Source organism: Hoplias malabaricus, chromosome 13 (assembly GCF_029633855.1).
Source record: "Hoplias malabaricus isolate fHopMal1 chromosome 13, fHopMal1.hap1, whole genome shotgun sequence".
Classification (NCBI taxonomy): Eukaryota; Metazoa; Chordata; class Actinopteri; order Characiformes; family Erythrinidae; genus Hoplias; species Hoplias malabaricus.
The window spans coordinates 34180953-34199257 of record NC_089812.1 but is presented as its reverse complement, the minus strand read 5'-3'; the positions used below and the strand labels follow the sequence as shown (position 1 = coordinate 34199257).

The window sequence follows — 18305 nt, the reverse complement described above, 5'->3', positions numbered from 1 at the left end:
GACATTAGGCACTGAATGCTTTGTAGGGGGATTTAAAGGCTTATTATTTCCTGTATAAGGAACAGGCAACACGTCTGACTAAGAACAATAAAGAACAATAGTCTCGTCTGGCTTTGAAGAATGTACCAATGTAATCAATGACGTATGTAGCCTACTTGTGATGAGAAGGGTAAGCGTTTTCAATGTTTTTAACCACAACCAACCAACCATACCAAGCCCTACAGGAGTTGAGACACAATTATAGAGATTTCATCAAATTCAACTGAACAAACAGTTCATGTTTTAACTGAAATACACAGAAGAAAGGCGCTTAGACGGCCGTGTGTGAACTCGAGGACAGATGGGGTTTTTTTCCCTAGATGTATTGTCAGTAAAAAGGCCACATGGCTTTCGGTAAGACATCAGGATATCAGGGCGGAGCCTCGCTCACTCAGCTCAAATGGTCTCTTCCAGATTAGGGGTTTTTCATTTCCAGGCTCCAAGTAAACAGTAAGGGATACGTTTTATCTGACTACGTTAATATTATGTTATAAGAAACATGTTTTTAAAAGCCCCTAAACCATAGTGAAAAGACAGAGTGGAAGTTTGACGTGTATCCAAATCCTTGTGAACCCTTGACCCCCCCCCCCCTGGACTGTTGTAATGGTTCCGTCGACAAGGCGTAAGTGTAAACATGTACAAAAACTGTAGAAATACGTTCCGTATCATTCCATCGTCGGCAAGCGCCGTGAGAGGAAGACAATTGTGTTCATTTCAGAGGGATAACATTTTTGTGGAGGGTGTCGTCAGTGTAATTGTCTAAAGTCCAGTGTTTGGTCTTTATCTTTCATTGCTGTTCACGTGCCGTTATGTATTGGACTGTTGACTGGATTATGGCGCTGAGCTACAGTGTAATACAGTGGAAAAATGTAGTAAAGTGTTTATGAGAGTGATGAAGTTAGTGATGGCATGGCAGATTGGAGCCTTGGTTTTGTCTCAGTTCACTCTCTACTTCATATGCCTCTGTCCTGACGGTGAGCGACATTTATCTCTTTTCTGAAGTGAAATCTCGTTCTGTAGTATTTTCCACACCTGTTCCTGAAGTATTATTACTCTTTTCTGTAGTATTTTCACACCTGTCCCTGAAGTATTATTACTCTTTTCTGTAGTATTTTCACACCCGTCCCTGAAGTATTATTACTCTTTTCTGTAGTATTTTCCACAACCTGTTCCTGAAGTATTATTGCTCTTTTCTGTAGTATTTTCACACCTGTTCCTGAAGTATTTTCAGTTTCCTGCAGTATTTTTCACACCTGTTCCTGAAGTATTATTACTCTTTTCTGTAGTATTTTTCACACCTGTTCCTGAAGTATTATCACAGTTTTCTGTAGTATTTTCACACATGGCCCTGAAGTGTTCCTGTTTTCTACAGTATTTTTCACACATGTTCCTGAAGTATTTTCAGTTTTCTGCAGTATTTTTCACACCTGTTCCTGAAGTATTTATTACTCTTTTCTGTAGTATTTTCACACCTGTTCCTGAAGTATTATCACAGTTTTCTGTAGTATTTTCACACATGTTCCTGAAGTGTTCCAGTTTTCTAAAGTATTTTCACACATGTTCCTGAAGTATTTTCAGTTTTCTGCAGTATTTTTCACACCTGTTCCTGAAGTATTATTGCTCTTTTCTGTAGTATTTTCACACATGTTCCTGAAGTATTTTCAGTTTTCTGCAGTATTTTTCACACCTGTTCCTGAAGTATTATTACTCTTTTCTGTAGTATTTTCACACCTGTTCCTGAAGTATTATCACAGTTTTCTGTAGTATTTTCACACATGTTCCTGAAGTGTTCCAGTTTTCTACAGTATTTTCCCACACATGTTCCTGAAGTATTATCACAGTTTTCTGTAGTACTTCCACACCTGTTCCTGAAGTATTATTACTGTTTTCTGTAGTACTTCCACACCTGTTCCCGAAGTATTATTACTGTTTTCTGTAGTATTTTCACACCTGTTCCTGAAATATTATCTCTCTTTTCTGCAGTATTTTCACACCTGTTCCTGAAGTATTATCACTGTTTTCTGTAGTACTTTCACACCTGTCCCTGAAGTATTATCACTGTTTTCTGTAGTATTTTCACACCTGTTCCTGAAGTATTATCTCTCTTTTCTGTAGTATTTTCACACCTGTTCCTGAAGTATTAGTACTCTTTTCTGTAGTATTTTCACACATGTTCCTGAAATATTATCTCTCTTTTCTGTAGTATTTTCACTCCAGTTCCTGAAGTATTATTACTTTTTTCTGTAGTATTTTCACTCCTGTTCCTGAAGTATTATCTCTCTTTTCTGTAGTATTTTCACACCTGTTCCTGAAGGATTATCTGTGCCCAGTTTAGGCACTATATCGATACAAATCTTTGGATACTACCCAGGTCATGAAATCTGATAAAAAGTTGCTTTGTACATCATCCGTGTGATGACACACATGAAAATAAATTCCTTACTATGTCCTTATCCCATAATAATTATTTTGTATATAACACGTCTTTGCAATTAAAAAGCCTGATACACAATTAAAAATATACTTGTTTATTTAATAAAGGTGATAGTCACTGTGTAATTTTCATAATTATCACTCATAGGGATTGGATAGCCGGGACTACAAAGTATTTTGTATTGTGTTATTCCATTGAAGGCATATAGTCCAGGTCTTGGATTTATACCTGTCTGGGAAACCACCCCATAATATATGCATTGAAATTAAAAGAAAATTCTTGAAAAAAGAGGATATTATGAGATTTAAAAAGCTATTTATCTGAGCAGTAAGTGTTTATTTGCTAAAAAAAAATCAAACAATCAACAAATAACACCCAACAATAATTATTATACAAATAACATTATTCCAGTGTGACCTTGCTTGATGTGTTTAACATTTTCCAAATCTCTCCTCGTGGAGTATTATTTGAGGTTATCATCCAATGCCTAGTTTTAGTGGTGAATAAATAATTATTTTAAATAATGTGTGCTATTGATTTAACAAATTCATGCAAATCAAGGAGAATCTGAACAAAACATTGTTCTTCAAACTCACTCTCACCTGCTACTTTATAGAAAAACATTATCATATATTTCTTATTTGTTTTATATTATTATTTGTTTGTATTTACCATCATTATATATAACTTTATACAAGCACCACTCTTACTGAGAAGGCATTAGTTCATTATCGTAGGTGCCTAAGACTTCTGGACAGTGCTGTATAGAATATGTTTTGAAAAATAGCACTTCCTGTACTATTTTTTTTCTTTGCTTTTAATTATACATACAAAAATGACAGAACATTTACCACAAAAGCTCAGATTTTGCTAGATTTTGAGGCTTGTGGGTTGAAGATATCTAATTTAGATAGCAAATCACGAGTCTAGATTTTGGAACAAGCTTTATAAGACTGACTTCTTATGCATTGTGTCTAATGTAACAAATCTTTCTTTTTTTCTTACAGCCTCTTTTGGGCAGAATGTAACGTGCTGTTGGAATGAGGTTGCATCCACCGACCATAATATGACTATTGAGTGTCATACAGAACCACAGCATTACCTGCAGAAATGTGGTCAATGTCAGCTTTATCTAAATGGAACTGGATTCAAAAGACAGGCCGTGCTCAATCAGTGCTCCCACAGCTTTGCAAATTTTGCCACTTTTACAAAGCCACAAGCCATGCACAGCATTAACTGCATGCTCATTTGCCCTGGACAGAAACCTGGAACCTGCAAATTAACAGAAGCCTGTGAGTGTTTCATTTCTGGGATTTTGTACATCACTCCTTTTAAAGAAATGGCTAGAGAATGTAGTAACAAAACTATACAACAACTATACAAAGCATAGACCTACATTTATAATACTCTGCAGTCTTTATTAAACTCATAAACTGCAATGACAGCTATGTATACACATATTAATTTCCATAACATTAAGTTCCTCACCCTCATTACCACAGCTACACCCTGTTTTAGCTAATAGTTTCTTAGCAGTTACAGAACCATTCAGAGTAGGTACCCAAATATATGCCTTAGGTTTTATATGCTGGCAGTTTAAGAGGTTTAAACTAATGTTATTATTATGTTTGTTATAACAGTGTTAATAAACAGATTGTTATTAACTTAACTACTTATACTATACTAAGTGTGGCAGGTTTTTCATTGACGTTTAGGAATTCATTGAAAAACCAAAGACATCTTGAAAGGCACAGAGATGGTATCAGAAAGGCCTTTCTTCCGCAAAAAATAGGTGTGGGCAGCGAAAAGCTTTAAGTGAGTTCAAACATGTGAGTAACTGCCAGCAGTTATGAAAGTAACAAGGTCAGAGATGCATACTACAGTGTGATGGGTTTCATGAGAGAACTAATGAGAGATTGTTTAGCTGTTTTGCGTTTTTCTTTCAGTTAGTGCATGTTGTTGAATTATTGAATATTTGAAACATCACACTTATTGCACTAATTAGACACTAGACTGAGACATTACATCTGTGCATCATGACTACACCATTGAGAACCGAGTATGTGTTCAGTGCTCTTAAGCTAAGAGTAGTTTCAATACATCAAAGCCATATATCTAGGCAGTAATGCGCATCCTTTTAAAATAATTAAATGTCTTGTTTTCAGAAGTGCTGTTTGGTGTGGTTTTTCTCAATGTCTCAATTCATTGCATGAATTTTTTTTTGATCACTTGATACAATCGCTGAGAATTTCAAAAGCATAGTAAAAGGAAGAGGGCTGTGGTGGACAGTTAATGCACAGCTACCCACGAGACTTCCTGTATATAAGTTGTCGAACATTTACTCACAGAGTTCCCACACAAACCTTTAAATAAAGCACTGAAACACCCCGTAGGTTCTTTTTAAATTAGAAATACCCTGCTACCTTTATTAGAATTTCTCATCATTTTAGTAGTTGACTCATTCACTTTTTTTTCTCTTTGCAGATCCACCTCCCACTTGCTTAATTCCAGTTAATACTACAGAGGGTACTGACAACTATGAGCAAAATATTTTCTGCCACTGGACACGGTCATTTTACCCTTCAGTTCCAACCAACTTCACCCTACATTGGGGAGAGATCACTGAAAGCAAGTAATGTTGATAATACCATCTGAATCACTTTTTTTTTTTTTGTGAATTTCATTAACATTTTAATTGGTATGTTTTTGCACTACTGCAAATGTCACAAAATATTTGAAGCTAATTCAAAGTAGACTTAGTATTTCATAAGAAAAACAGTGAGCATACAGGTGAACAGTATTAAAAAGTGTTCTATTTATGTTATACACTTTGCATAAACTCTGTGCTCCTGGGTTAATCGGTGCAGCACGCAATGCATTAGTGGACAAAAGCATATAGTTCCGTTTAAAGTTCAGAACTTATTTTCGGATATTTAAATTAGACTTCAGTGATCTATTTTACTAAGAATTCATGTAAAAACAAAACCTTTGCACACAGAATATCCTTTGCTGCTATGCTGCATCATGTCTTGTATGAAACGAGTTAGTATCCACACAGACACAGAGAGAACACACCACACTCCTCACAGACAGTCACCTGGAGGAAACCCACACAGACACAGAGAGAACACAGCACACTCCTCACAGACAGTCACCCGGAGGAAATCCACACAGACACAGAGAGAACACAGCACACTCCTCACAGACAGTCACCTGGAGGAAATCCACACAGACACAGAGAGAACACAGCACACTCCTCACAGACAGTCACCTGGAGGAAACCCACACAGACACAGAGAGAACACAGCACACTCCTCACAGACAGTCACCTGGAGGAAACCCACACAGACACAGAGAGAACACAGCACACTTCTCACAGACAGTCACCCGGAGGAAATCCACACAGACACAGAGAGAACACACCACACTCCTCACAGACAGTCACCTGGAGGAAATCCACACAGACACAGAGAGAACACAGCACACTCCTCACAGACAGTCACTGTTTCTTATTCAGCTTATGTAAAAACAGGGGCATTTATAAGATAAAATATTGAGTTGATCCACAACAATGTACAAACCCTGTTTCTGGAGATTTGTAGGGAAGTTTGTAAAATGTAATAAAAACAATCTGTGATTTGTCAGTTTTCTTGAAACTTAATTTTACCAAGGAAAGTACAAAGAAATATTCTCAGTTTTTCACTGACCATTTTAGTTATATTATGAGAATAGAAACAAATGTAGAATTCAATGTCTGCAGCACACTCCAAATGGAAAATTTCAAGTTATTCTATTTTAAAACATTCTGTAATAAGATGGTGAATGAACAGGATATAAAAAGAGAATCCACCAAATGCTCAGCCTTTGTAAACACAAATGGGTTGTGACCTCGGTTTTCACTTAATATGTTCTGCTGCTGCATCAAGAAATGCAACCTGAAACTCTGTTATACAAGAAGAAAGCCAAATACCAGCAAGGTCTCTGGGCTGCTATCTCAGATGATAATGGAAATGTGTGCTGTGGTCAAATGAATAGATATTTCAGTTTGATTTCAGGAGAAAAGCGTTGAGTCGAGTTCTCTTCGCCAAAGACAAATGTAACTATCCAGTCAGCATCAGAGCCCAAGGCATTGGCGACTTGCATAAGTGTGAAGGTTTCATTGGTTTGAAAGTGTATATTGCATAGTTATTTTAACAAGACAATGCATCATGAATGGGACATCATGGGTCATCCTCAAGTATGTACGTAGTTTACTGGTTAAGGGAATTCAAATCCAAACAAATGCAGTATGTTGGACTTTTACATGTGTTAACAGTTTGTTTTTATGTCTAATTACAGTCACCTATCTACTGAAGTAGGAGACACAGACAATGGTATTATTCCCCGTGCTGATTTTGTAAGAAATGCTGACATCAAAGTTTGGGTCTCTGCTGTGAGCACACTGGGCAAAATGGAGTCAGAATCTCAAGTCTTCAATACAGGCAACATCCGTGAGTTTTTATTCTTTTATTTCTCTTAAGGTCTTTCACACCTCATACTTCAAAATTCATGTTTGCATTCATTTCAATTTACAGTCTTTTTTTTTTTCGATCTTTCAATTTTTTTAACCCACACCTATTCTTCAGACGAGCCATTGCCACCAGTATTCAAAGATCACATTCTTGATCCCCTTGATATCATCTGGACAATGCAGGATATTGTCGAAGGTGGAAGCTCACCAGAATGGCTGTGTGAGGTCCAGTACAAGAATGAGTATGACATGAAGTGGACGGAGGTGAGACTGAAAAAGGGAACAGAGAATTTAAGGTTTTGTCCATGGTTGACAGAAATGCAAATGCATTTTTAGGAATTACGAAGGCTGTTTTTGAATAATGAATTCATTTGTAAGCAATAACAGTTTCCAATTATACATCGTGTAAACTTTCACAGTGGAAACCCTCTATGAATATCTGTGCAATGCCACATTTTGGCACTATCATGTGTGAAACAGGCTATAGGTTCCCTTTACTGAACAGCTTGACCTTATTTATGTTGAACCTTCTATTTTTCATTACGTTATTATGAATCTTTCATCAGTTGCAATGACACAATACATTTGTATATGAAACTTGCAAAGATGAATCGACTGTGCTCTGCAGGTTTACTGCAATATGCAAAATAGTTTAGCTTTTGACTCAGATATGAATCATTATTTATATTTGGTATTTGTTGCTGAATTGAGTGTGTTTGCGTTTGCTTGCATGTGTTTGGGATCTAGGCTGAAGACTTCCATGGGACAAACTTTGTGCTTTTTTACCCTGTGCCATTTACTACATATACATTTCGTGTCCGTTGCGGCGCTCTTGGAGAACGGTTAATTATGAGTGATTGGAATTTATACATCGTCAAGATTCCTGCTGCTGGTAAGGCCCCAGGTCTTTGTAGCAACTTTTGTGAGTTTGGTAAAATTTTACAGAAAATTTACAAAAATCCTATTCTTCGTGGTATTCATTATGTCTTCAAACCATTCACATGTCATTTTAACGTATTTAGTACAAAAAAATGGAAAATAATTCTTGACAGGTTAAATATTTTACCTGAAGTAGAACCTTCTACTTTGTAAATCTTTGTAGAACTAACCACAATAGCATGTCTGATGAGAAATTACTGAACAAGGTTGTACTGTAGACTCTGCTGTACTATGTGTTCATTAATAACCTTGTCTACCCTTTACATTACGGAAAAGAAGGGAAAACCCATGCCAAGGCCATATTAGCATAACAAGGAAGCCATGGTCTTATTGTTAGAGAAGAGGACTGAAAGAGTGTTGGTTCGATTTCCATGACCGGTAGGAAAATTGGGGGCGGTGGGAGTGAAGGAACAGCACTGTCACCTCCTTCAGTCCTTGGCTGAGTTGCCCTTGAGCAAGGCACCGAACCCACAACTGCTCCCTGGGCACATAGCCCCTATAGCACTATTTTGTGCTATACACATTTTTTGTACGTTGTACAATGACAAATAATTACAGGGGATGAATGTGTTAGCTTTCTTTTGGGCTGGGGCAGAGTTTAGTTAAAGTTTATGAGAGGGACAAGCCACGACATTTGACTGGTGAGGATATTGCTTACGTAAGCAATGCACAAGATTAAGGCAGTCAGTGTAAACCAGAAGGAGAGTTTTGGTGAAAAATGGTAGAAATGTATTGGCAATTGGACTATTATTCTCATAGTTTGTTTATTTATGTTGTGTTCCCACAGGAATAACATACTCAGGATGAAATTTGTGTTATAGGTTTCATTGTGAAATTGAATTCCTTGTCTTTACAGCAACAGACAGCTTCAAATGTCCTAATATTTTCCCCGTAATCATACCGACTTTATTTTTATAATTAGATCAATAATTTATCTTACATTTGGAATCATTTCTCAGCTCCAGATGGAAAGCTTGAAGTTTGGAGTGACTGTGAGTCTAATTCAGAGGAGCCCAGCTGCACTATCTTATGGAAGGTATGCCTCAAAACCCAAAAGATTGAAAAACTATGTAAACTGTACTTTGCTGGACAAAGTGAGCAGAATTGGTTGTACACAACAGTCAAATATTTTGAGTTTAATACCTCACTGTTTGATGTTCGCCTAGCTCATTATACAAACATGGTAACAAGCCAAGATTTGTTGTTTTCCTTTCTGACATGTTCAAGGAGATGCCCAAAATCCAGGCTAGAGGTCTGATCAGCAGCTATGTGCTGGAACTGGAGCTAAATAATGGCTCAAACAAGCACGAAGTGTACACACCTGCAGGCACGTGCACAACCCATGGGATGTTATCGGGTGGAACAGGATCCATGAACAGTGTTTCACGTACTGGCCAGAGCAATCTGACCTGTTACCAGTGCTGTGTCAACTCCAGTCAGTTCACGGTTCCCATCTGGATGGTGAAGGGCATAAAGGTGATGGCTAAATCATCGGAGGGGATGTCAAGCCCCGCACACGTGGCATTTCCAAGAACAGGTAAATATTTGACACTGAAAAAAAACATGGTTTGATGTCTTTCATTAGTCATGTGCATGGCAGTAGGTGTGAATCTCCCGATTCTTTATAAAAATCAGCTTAATTTTCACCAAATTATTGCATTATTCATGATCATTTTAAAAGTAAACTGAATACACAGTAGGGTGGCAGGGTGGCGCAGCAGGTAGTGTCGCAGTCACACAGCTCCAGGGACCTGGAGGTTGTGGGTTCGATTCCCGCTCTGGGTGACTGTCTGTGAGGAGTGTGGTGTGTTCTCCCTGTGTCTGCGTGGGTTTCCTCCGGGTGACTGTCTGTGAGGAGTGTGGTGTGTTCTCCCTGTGTCTGCGTGGGTTTCCTCCGGGTAACTGTCTGTGAAGAGTGTGGTGTGTTCTCCCTGTGTCTGTGTGGGTTTCCTCCGGAAAACCCAGTGTGAATGTATGAGTGCGTGTGTTGCCCTGTGAAGGACTGGCGCCCCCTCCAGGGTGTGTTCCCACCTTGCGCCCAATGATTCTAGGTAGGCTCTGGACCCACCGTGACCCTGAATTGGATAAGCGCTTACAGATAATGAATGAATGAATGAATGAAGAAATAATGCATCACAAATTCTGGTATTTTCTACAATAATGTTCCAACGTTTATATTACATTAAACATACCTCTATGTAAATGTGCCTGAATATTTTCACATTAATTTTCCATTTTATCTGCACCTCTGACCATACCAGAGCACTTTGTAGTCGCACTGAAAAAAAGATCTAAGGGGCTGCTGAGTCTGCTCCATTTGTGTCAGTGCAACACCTACTTACACATTATCACCACATAAGTGTCAGTGAAGAGCCGAGAATGCTCTGTGGTATTTCAATCACTTTTTCCACTTCAGAATGTTAATATAAAATTTAGTTCATCGTGTCAAGTTGAAACACCCGATTAACCGTATCTTTGCTGTTTTTTTTTTAGGTCGGCAGATTACTGGGGTGGTTCTTACTGTGACTGGGGATAGACAGTTTCTGAATGTATCGTGGTCAGTGCCCTCACAGTTCACTGTACAGAGCGTACAGGGGTATGTGGTGCAGTCTAAACCTATAGGACAACTTCCTGAAGTCAGCCTTAACTGGGTCAGAGTACACCGAAACCTGACCTTTGCCACACTTAGAGGTATGTCTGTGTTTGTATACATTTACCCTGATCAGCCATCACATTATGACCATCTAACACTGTCCAACTGCTCATGTGTTGTGGTATAGTCTGTGGTCGAGTTATTCTCAGTGCAGCTGTGACATATTGCTGCTGAGTGTGATCTATCACCCATATCTTACCTGCTCGTTGTGGTGGGCCCTGACCATTTGAAGAACTGGGTAAAAATGCACAATCAAAGTATGAAAGCAAAACATTGAGAGAATCCAAAGTGAGTGTAGGCACATTTTGTTGTTTATAATGTTATGGCTGATCAGTTTGGCAGTGTTTCATTGCAACCCCAAGAAACTGACATCCAATTTAACAAGTTACAAATTAGTAGAATAGTTTATACCTGTTCAAACATGTAGTTTCTGTGCTATTAATGTTAATAATGTTTTGTATTTCTTATATTAGAGGCCAGTAGGGACTGTTAACACATTTTTAAATAAAGGCTTGCTTCTGGATGGCTTCCTCAGATTAAAGTGACTCTTATGACAAATGAAGATTGACTTTTATCATTTACCACCCTCTGCAGGTGCATTCCAGAACTACACAGCCTACAACGTATCTCTGTTCGCTGTTTTCATGAATTTCAGCCAACTGCTCCAGTCTGCTGTTGTGTTCTCTGTCGAAGGAGGTAGGCTAATTCTTCAAATGACTTGCAGTAATTAAAGTCATTGATACTGTGGAGTTTTGTGATGTAATTTATGAAACTAATAGGCCTTAAATTTGGCTACACAATCAAATATAATCATAATTTCTAAGTTTGAAAACCTTTCATGTTTTAATTATATCTCTCTTGCTCTTATTCCTGTTCTCTCACTTCTCAGTCCCTCCAAAAATCACAGACTTTGGTGTTACAAATATTTCTTCAGTGAGTGTGACTTTGACATGGAAGCCAATTCCACTTAATAAGAGCAGAGGAGTTATTCTGAAATACATGGTGGGCCTTGGTAATGAAACAGGTGAGTGTCTATAAAACAAAGCTTGATGTTCTTACAAGACCATGCATGAACAAATGATGATGATCATATAATGAATGTTTCAAATTGGCTGTGTAGCAATTTATATAGTCTTTTATTCTTACATTAACCATATATCTTATAGTGTATGTTCAATGTAGCGTATAAACTGCATTATGGTAATATTAACAGTTCTTCTGCATACAAGGTTATAAATAGATATCTGATATTCAACCAATTCATATTAATAAACAAAGAAGATATTTTTGATGGGCGGTATGGTGGCGCAGCAGGTAGTGTCGCACTGTCTGTGAGGAGTGTGGTGTGTTCTCCCTGTGTCCGCGTGGGCTTCCTCCGGGTGACTGTCTGTGAGGAGTGTGGTGTGTTCTCCCTGTGTCTGCGTGGGTTTCCTCCGGGTGACCGTCTGCGAAGAGTGTGGTGTGTTCTCCCTGTGTCTGCGTGGGTTTCCTCCGGGTGACTGTCTGTGAGGTGTGTGGTGTGTTCTCCCTGTTTCTGCGTGGGTTTCCTCCGGGTGACTGTCTGTGAAGAGTGTGGTGTGTTCTCTCTGTGTCTGCGTGGGTTTCCTCCGGGTGACTGTCTGTGAGGAGTGTGGTGTGTTATCCCTGTGTCTGTGTGGGTTTCCTCCGGGTGACTGTCTGTGAGGCGTGTGGTGTGTTCTCCCAGTGTCTGCGTGGGTTTCCTCCGGGTAACTGTCTGTGAGGAGTGTGGTGTGTTCTTCCTGTGTCTGCGTGGGTTTCCTCCGGGTGACTGTCTGTGAGGAGTGTGGTGTGTTCTCCCTGTGTCTGCGTGGGTTTCCTCCGGGTGACTGTCTGTGAGGAGTGTGGTGTGTTCTCCCTGTGTCTGCGTGGGTTTCCTCCGGGTGACTGTCTGTGAGGAGTGTGGTGTGTTCTCCCTGTGTCTGCGTGGGTGTCCTCCAGGTGCTCCAGTTTCCTCCCACAGTCCAAAAACACACGTTGGTAGGTGGATTGGAGACTCAAAAGTGTCCGTAGGTGTGAGTGAATAGGTGTGAGGACTGGTGCTCCCTCCAGGGTTTATTCCCACATTGCGCCCAGTGATTCCAGGTAGACTCCGGACCTACCGTGACCCTGAATTGGATAAGGGTTACAGATAATGGATGGATGGATATTTTTGACAAAAGAATAGACATAACAAAAATATAAGTACTGTATATGTGCTTATTTGGCAAAAGACTATGGCAACATGATGTGCAGCACCATATGTAATGTTAAAATCCTCCTCACAAACTCCAGGAAAGTTGGCATAGATTCTAATTTGTCTACGTTCATGCATCACTGATTGTCAACAACTCCAGGAATCATATTTTTGTTTGCATGTAGCATCCTCTTTCATTTCTGTTGACTGCCAGTGATTATGTAAAGGGCTTGACCAACAACGTCTCAAGGAAAATGATTCTTTAAGAATAAATACAGGAGAAAATCCTGGTTTGCTTCAGAAACAAACAGTCCGAAAAATTAAACTGTTCTGTGGACTAGGGGAGGGCAGTATGATGTTATTATGATGATATAATAGCACTGTATGCTTCCCTGAGGATAGTGTTCATAATGAAATTCTTAAAGAGCAGTGAACAGGTGAATGATTGGTTAAAATGGGAGCACAAGTTGGGAGTGAAGGTCACAGACCTTGTCATTTTTTTCAATAGCATGTTGTATTTCTGTCTGTTTTCCCTGTTTTAAATGTGTGATACAATTATATATCTTTGGGTATCAGTTTTTTTTGCCATATTTCCTATTCCTGTAATGGATCTGTTTTGAGGAATTATTCACACAGTCAAGGGTCAAAACAAATTGTTTCATAGCATCTGTCTTTTCTAAACAGTGTTAAATGTGAGCAGCGATATGAACAGTGTCCTCCTGTCTGAGCTGAACCCTGATCAGCGCTACGATGTGTGGATTAGTGCTGTAACTGTTGCTGGGGAGGGTGAGAGGACAGTCACCAGATTCACCACAACTGCCAATGGTAACCATTCTTCTTTTATTACTGTTAAATTTCTGTTCAATTTCAGGCAATGTTACTTTCCCATTCAAGCACTGTTTTTAAAACATCTTTGTGCAAAATCAGACTAGCTGAAAAAATTGTGAGCGGCAGGTTAGTGTCGCATTCACACAGCTCCAGGGACCTGGAGGTTCTGGGTTCGATTCCCGCTCCGGGTGACTGTCTGTGAGGAGTGTGGTGTGTTCTCCCTGTGTCTGTGTGGGTTTCCTCCGGGTGACTGTCTGTGAGGAGTGTGGTGTGTTCTCCCTGTGTCTGTGTGGGTTTCCTCCGGGTGACTGTCTGTGAGGAGTGTGGTGTGTTCTCCCTGTGTCTGTGTGGGTTTCCTCCGGGTGACTGTCTGTGAGGAGTGTGGTGTGTTCTCTCTATGTCTGCGTGGGTTTCCTCCGGGTGACTGTCTGTGAGGAGTGTGGTGTGTTCTCCCTGTATCTGTGTGGGTTTCCTCCGGGTGCTCCGGTTTCCTCCCACGGTCCAAAAACACACGTTGGTAGGTGGATTGGTGACTCAAAAGTGTCCGTAGGTGTGAGTGCGCCCAATGATTCCAGGTAGTCTCTGGACTGGATAAGCGCTTACAGATAATGAGTTAATGAATGAAACAATTGTATTAACTGTCGTTAAACATGATGGCCCTCAGGTTGCTAGTGTTCAGTGGAGGTAATGTCTTGTCACAGGTGATAAAAGTAGAAAGTAGAAGAATCCCCTCCAGGTTTGCATACCAACTGCCTGACTTCTCTAAGCACCTCAAACTGGCCTCTGAGATGTCAAGGGCATTTTCAAAATTCTGGGAAAATTTTTACATTTTGGAAACCTGCTTCAGGTTGATGCTCTGATAAAATAACACTATAACAATTCCATTTTAGAATATTACATTTTTCCATTTATAATATATCATATCAATTACATTATGTACAATATGTCTAATAATGTCTGTTCTCATTTGCAGATAAAACTGTTTTGATAGCAGTCTTAATTATGTTGGCATTTGTGATGATATTATTCATTGTTTTAATTTTTTGGTAAGTTAAAAACATTTATTGTCCTTCTCTAATCATATGACATGACACCCATTTGTGTTTTATTGAAATATACCTAGTGCTTATCCCATTCATATCATTAATAAAATATCTGCTGATAAACATAGAAAGCATTAATGCCATGGATTAATTCAAACTTATTATACAATGTCTCCAAATGCTCCAGGTGCAATATTTGGCCCCATTTCAGGGCAAAGCTGAAGATTCCAGACCCTATCAACAGCAGTTTGTTTCATCAAAAGAACAATCAGGTGAGTGAGTCTAGTAAAGCCTAGTAAGAGTAATCCAGTTCAGTAAAAACAGCCAGTCCTACAGTGGTCTCAGTTCACCGCGCTCTCAGTATGCAGTACATTTTGAATGACTTTACTTGTGCAGAAATCAAATAAAGCATGCTATTAATACTACAAAAATGAAAACAAATCCAGAATAAAAAAGCAGTTTGTGGATTAAAAAAAAGATTTTATAATTAAACCCAGCTCTTGTTTTATTTCAAAAAATACATTTTTAAATTTTTCTTTACCTTGTTTCTGACATAATTCAGAACTTGAATTATGTCTAGTCTGCAAACTAAAAAATGTCACTCTAGGTCAGGGGTCGGCAACCCGCGGCTCTTTGATCCCTCTGATGCGGCTCAGCTTTTGAAAATAATTACGTAATTATATTAAAATAATTTTGGTTCGTTCATTTTCAAAATGTAATTCTATGAAGATTGTGGCGGTCTTGTAACATCTAAAATATTTAATATTTAAAATATTTTTGTCGCTCTTAATATACGTCACAACTTCCAATGTGCGACACCCGTCAGTGAGCGGTTTCTGGAACTTTCTGACCGCTGACTGCACGGCGCCAGTAAAATAATGACGGCACACAGAGAGAGGACAGCGTTGTTGTTTGCTGCCAGTGGATAATTTTAGTTCAGGGATTTTTCCCCCCATTACTACAAGGACTCAAATAGACATTGAGTATTTTACTTAACCGTCAACACAACGTCTTTTTTCGGAGTTAAAAATGTTTTGTTGAATGCAGAAATGTTATTTCATTTTCTCTGCAGTCGTTCATTGATTTTATAAATGTAACACAGTGTAGTTTGTTTATACACAGCACAGAGGCAAAAAAAATAAATTTGTTATGCGCAGTGTTATTTCATGTAAAATTTCAAAAGGGTTTTGTGGCTCCCAGTGTTTTCTTTACTGTGTGAAACGGGTCCAAATGGCTCTGAGTGGTAAAGGTTGCCGACCCCTGCTCTAGAGTTTACTTCAAAATTGCTGTGGGTTGCCAATGAGAATGTGTACAACAGATAAAGCAATGTTTGTTTGTTTTTTTTGCTAATTTCATTTAGTGTTTTTAGATGTGTCACTGTCAGAGGAGATTGAAATAATCTTGTAATTATTTCATATATTCTAGTAGATCCCATTGTGCTCACGGCTAACTGAACTGTCAATGTATGTGTTGCAGAACTGGCAGTCATCTCTTGTACCCTCAAGTCTCTTGGAGCACCCTCTAACAATTTCTGCAGTGAATGTAGTCATGGGTCCTGACAACACTATTGACCCAGGGAGCGATCACGAACTGATAGTGGAGTTACCTGAAGTAGACCAGCAGAAGACCTGGCCAGAGGAAAACGGAGAGGACAGGGGAGGAGCGCTCCAAGAGTCTGGAGGATTAGAGAGGGTCAATTCCATGCTCCTTCACAAGACAAAAGACTACAGGCAGGTGATTGACAGCAGTGATGAGGAAGCCAACAGGGAAGATGAAGATGAGGATGAGGAATGGTTCGAGCAGACGTCTACTTCAGACTATGAGAAGCATTTTTTGCCCTGTGTTCAGGATGCATAATTGTTTTTATACATTGGACCTTGATCTATTTTTTTGGATGTCATAGAAATGCCACTTATTCCATGCATTTTTAAATACTGTATTTTTGAAATTCAGCGAGATTTCATAACTTGTTGTGACCACTCAACCAGGTGCCTCAATGAAGCTAGTCATTAAGACTGGAGCAAACACAGTAGTTCCTGATGTGCTACTTGTGTTTATTATTATTATTATAATTATTATATTCAAAGACACTCAGGGCATGTTTATTATCAAACTGACAGGTCTGAAACGAGATATCCAAGCTGGGGATGGATGCCAATCTGGGTGTGTGTTCACAGATCCTCCTTCACTAGTGTGTGCGTGTGTGTTCACTGCCACGGACGGGTTAAATGTGGAAGACACATTTCTTTGTATGTTGTACAATGACAAATAATTGCATTTTTCACCTCCTAAATACTGTACCCACTTGTGTCTTACTCATGAGACAGGTCTTGAAAACCTAGCAATGTTAAGTGATTTGACAACAGTTAATGAATCAGCTTCGATACATGGAAAAAGGTGCCTTCATTTTAGTAGCTTATTTACATAGAATTTGCAAAGTCCACGCCCCCTGTTTATACACATACACATATGATTTACATAAAGCAGGCTTTCAGCCAGGTAGGACTCAAGCAGTGAGTGCAGAGCTCCTCCTTTTGGCCAGTGATATTTATTAAATAATTTATCTATATTTGAGGTAGTAGGCTGATGAGATAAATGTGATGTTTTCCTAAACTCCTGGCTACTTGATCTGCATTTTTTTACATAATGAATAAAAAAGTATGAATGTACCTGAACTCATCAGCTTGACAATAAGTTTAGCTTTGATGAACAGAGGCGAAGGGGCCAGTGGACTTTACCCATGGATAGCAATAATCAGGATAACTGTTACTGTGTTGAACTGTATATAGTATATAAACATATATGAAAGAGCTCAAGTGCTTAAATATACTGGAATACAAAATATAATACAAAAGACCAGCATTCAAAGTTACATTTTAATGTGTTATCTCAGCTGCTGAAAGAAAGACTACAGCCAAGTGACTGAAACATACTGACCACTTACTACTTGCTTCCTCTCCAAAGTTCTCTGAAGTGCAAAGCAATTTTTGTAAAGACATGCAGGGACTTTTTTATTGTTTTCAAATCAGTTTGTTTTATTTTGTTGTTGTATACGTATCACCTTTGTTTGTTACGTAATAAATGTATTCTTTTAAAAATATATACACATAATTTATTCATTCATTGTCTGTAAGCGCTTATCCAGTTCAGGGTCGAGATGGGCCCAGAGCCTACCCGGAATCACTGGGCGCAAAGCGGGGACACTCCACACTCCTCACAGACAGTCACCCGGAGGAAACCCACGCAGACACAGAGAGAACACACCACATTCCTCACAGACAGTCACCCGGAGGAAACCCACACAGACACAGGGAGAACACACCACACTCCTCACAGTCACCCGGAGGAAACCCACACAGACACAGGGAGAACACACCACACTCCTCACAGACAGTCACCCGGAGCGGGACTCAAACCCAGAGGTCCCTGGAGCTGTGTGAGGTCTGCTGCGCTACTGTGCCGCCCATATACAAGATTTCATTATTCTAATAATTTATAGCATTTACTGGATGGGGTGCCAGACCACCACAGGGTACCTCACACCTGACACTTTTTTGATTAACTATGTGTTGGCTTCTAAATGCTTGAAAATAATCAGGTTGATATTTAGATTTGACAAATATTTTAAATTGAAACTATTAAAAATTAAATTTTAAAAGTATTCC

General features: G+C 39.1%; 1 protein-coding gene across 2 annotated transcripts; it reads left to right on the top strand.

Annotated features, from left to right (window-relative positions):
• The first annotated feature begins 725 nt into the window (after window positions 1-725).
• On the top strand, window positions 726-17696 carry il12rb2l (interleukin 12 receptor, beta 2a, like). 2 transcript variants are annotated; one of them, XM_066642236.1, is made up of 15 exons: window positions 726-1013; window positions 3481-3765; window positions 4958-5105; window positions 6812-6963; window positions 7099-7247; window positions 7731-7875; window positions 8882-8958; window positions 9150-9459; window positions 10416-10613; window positions 11170-11271; window positions 11465-11599; window positions 13454-13594; window positions 14571-14643; window positions 14828-14912; window positions 16117-17696. In XM_066642236.1, exons 1-15 carry the CDS (start codon window positions 923-925, stop codon window positions 16495-16497), a joined length of 2472 nt encoding a protein of 823 aa, XP_066498333.1. In that variant the 5' UTR covers window positions 726-922; the 3' UTR covers window positions 16498-17696. The 2 variants fall into 2 exon arrangements, with proteins under 2 accessions (XP_066498333.1, XP_066498334.1); XM_066642237.1 differs by lacking the exons at window positions 726-1013; window positions 3481-3765 and having other exon boundaries at window positions 4998-5101.
• Window positions 17697-18305: the final 609 nt, after the last annotated feature.

What these genes read in the sequence shown, in the direction of transcription:
- il12rb2l (XM_066642236.1), top strand. Translation starts at nt 923, where the DNA reads ATGAGAGTGATGAAGTTAGTGATGGCATGGCAGATTGGAGCCTTGGTT. An exon ending in CATATGCCTCTGTCCTGACG is followed by an intron (nt 1,014 to 3,480) that starts GTGAGCGACATT and finishes TTTTTCTTACAG; the next exon opens with CCTCTTTTGGGCAGAATGTA. An exon ending in CGTCAAGATTCCTGCTGCTG is followed by an intron (nt 7,876 to 8,881) that starts GTAAGGCCCCAG and finishes ATCATTTCTCAG; the next exon opens with CTCCAGATGGAAAGCTTGAA.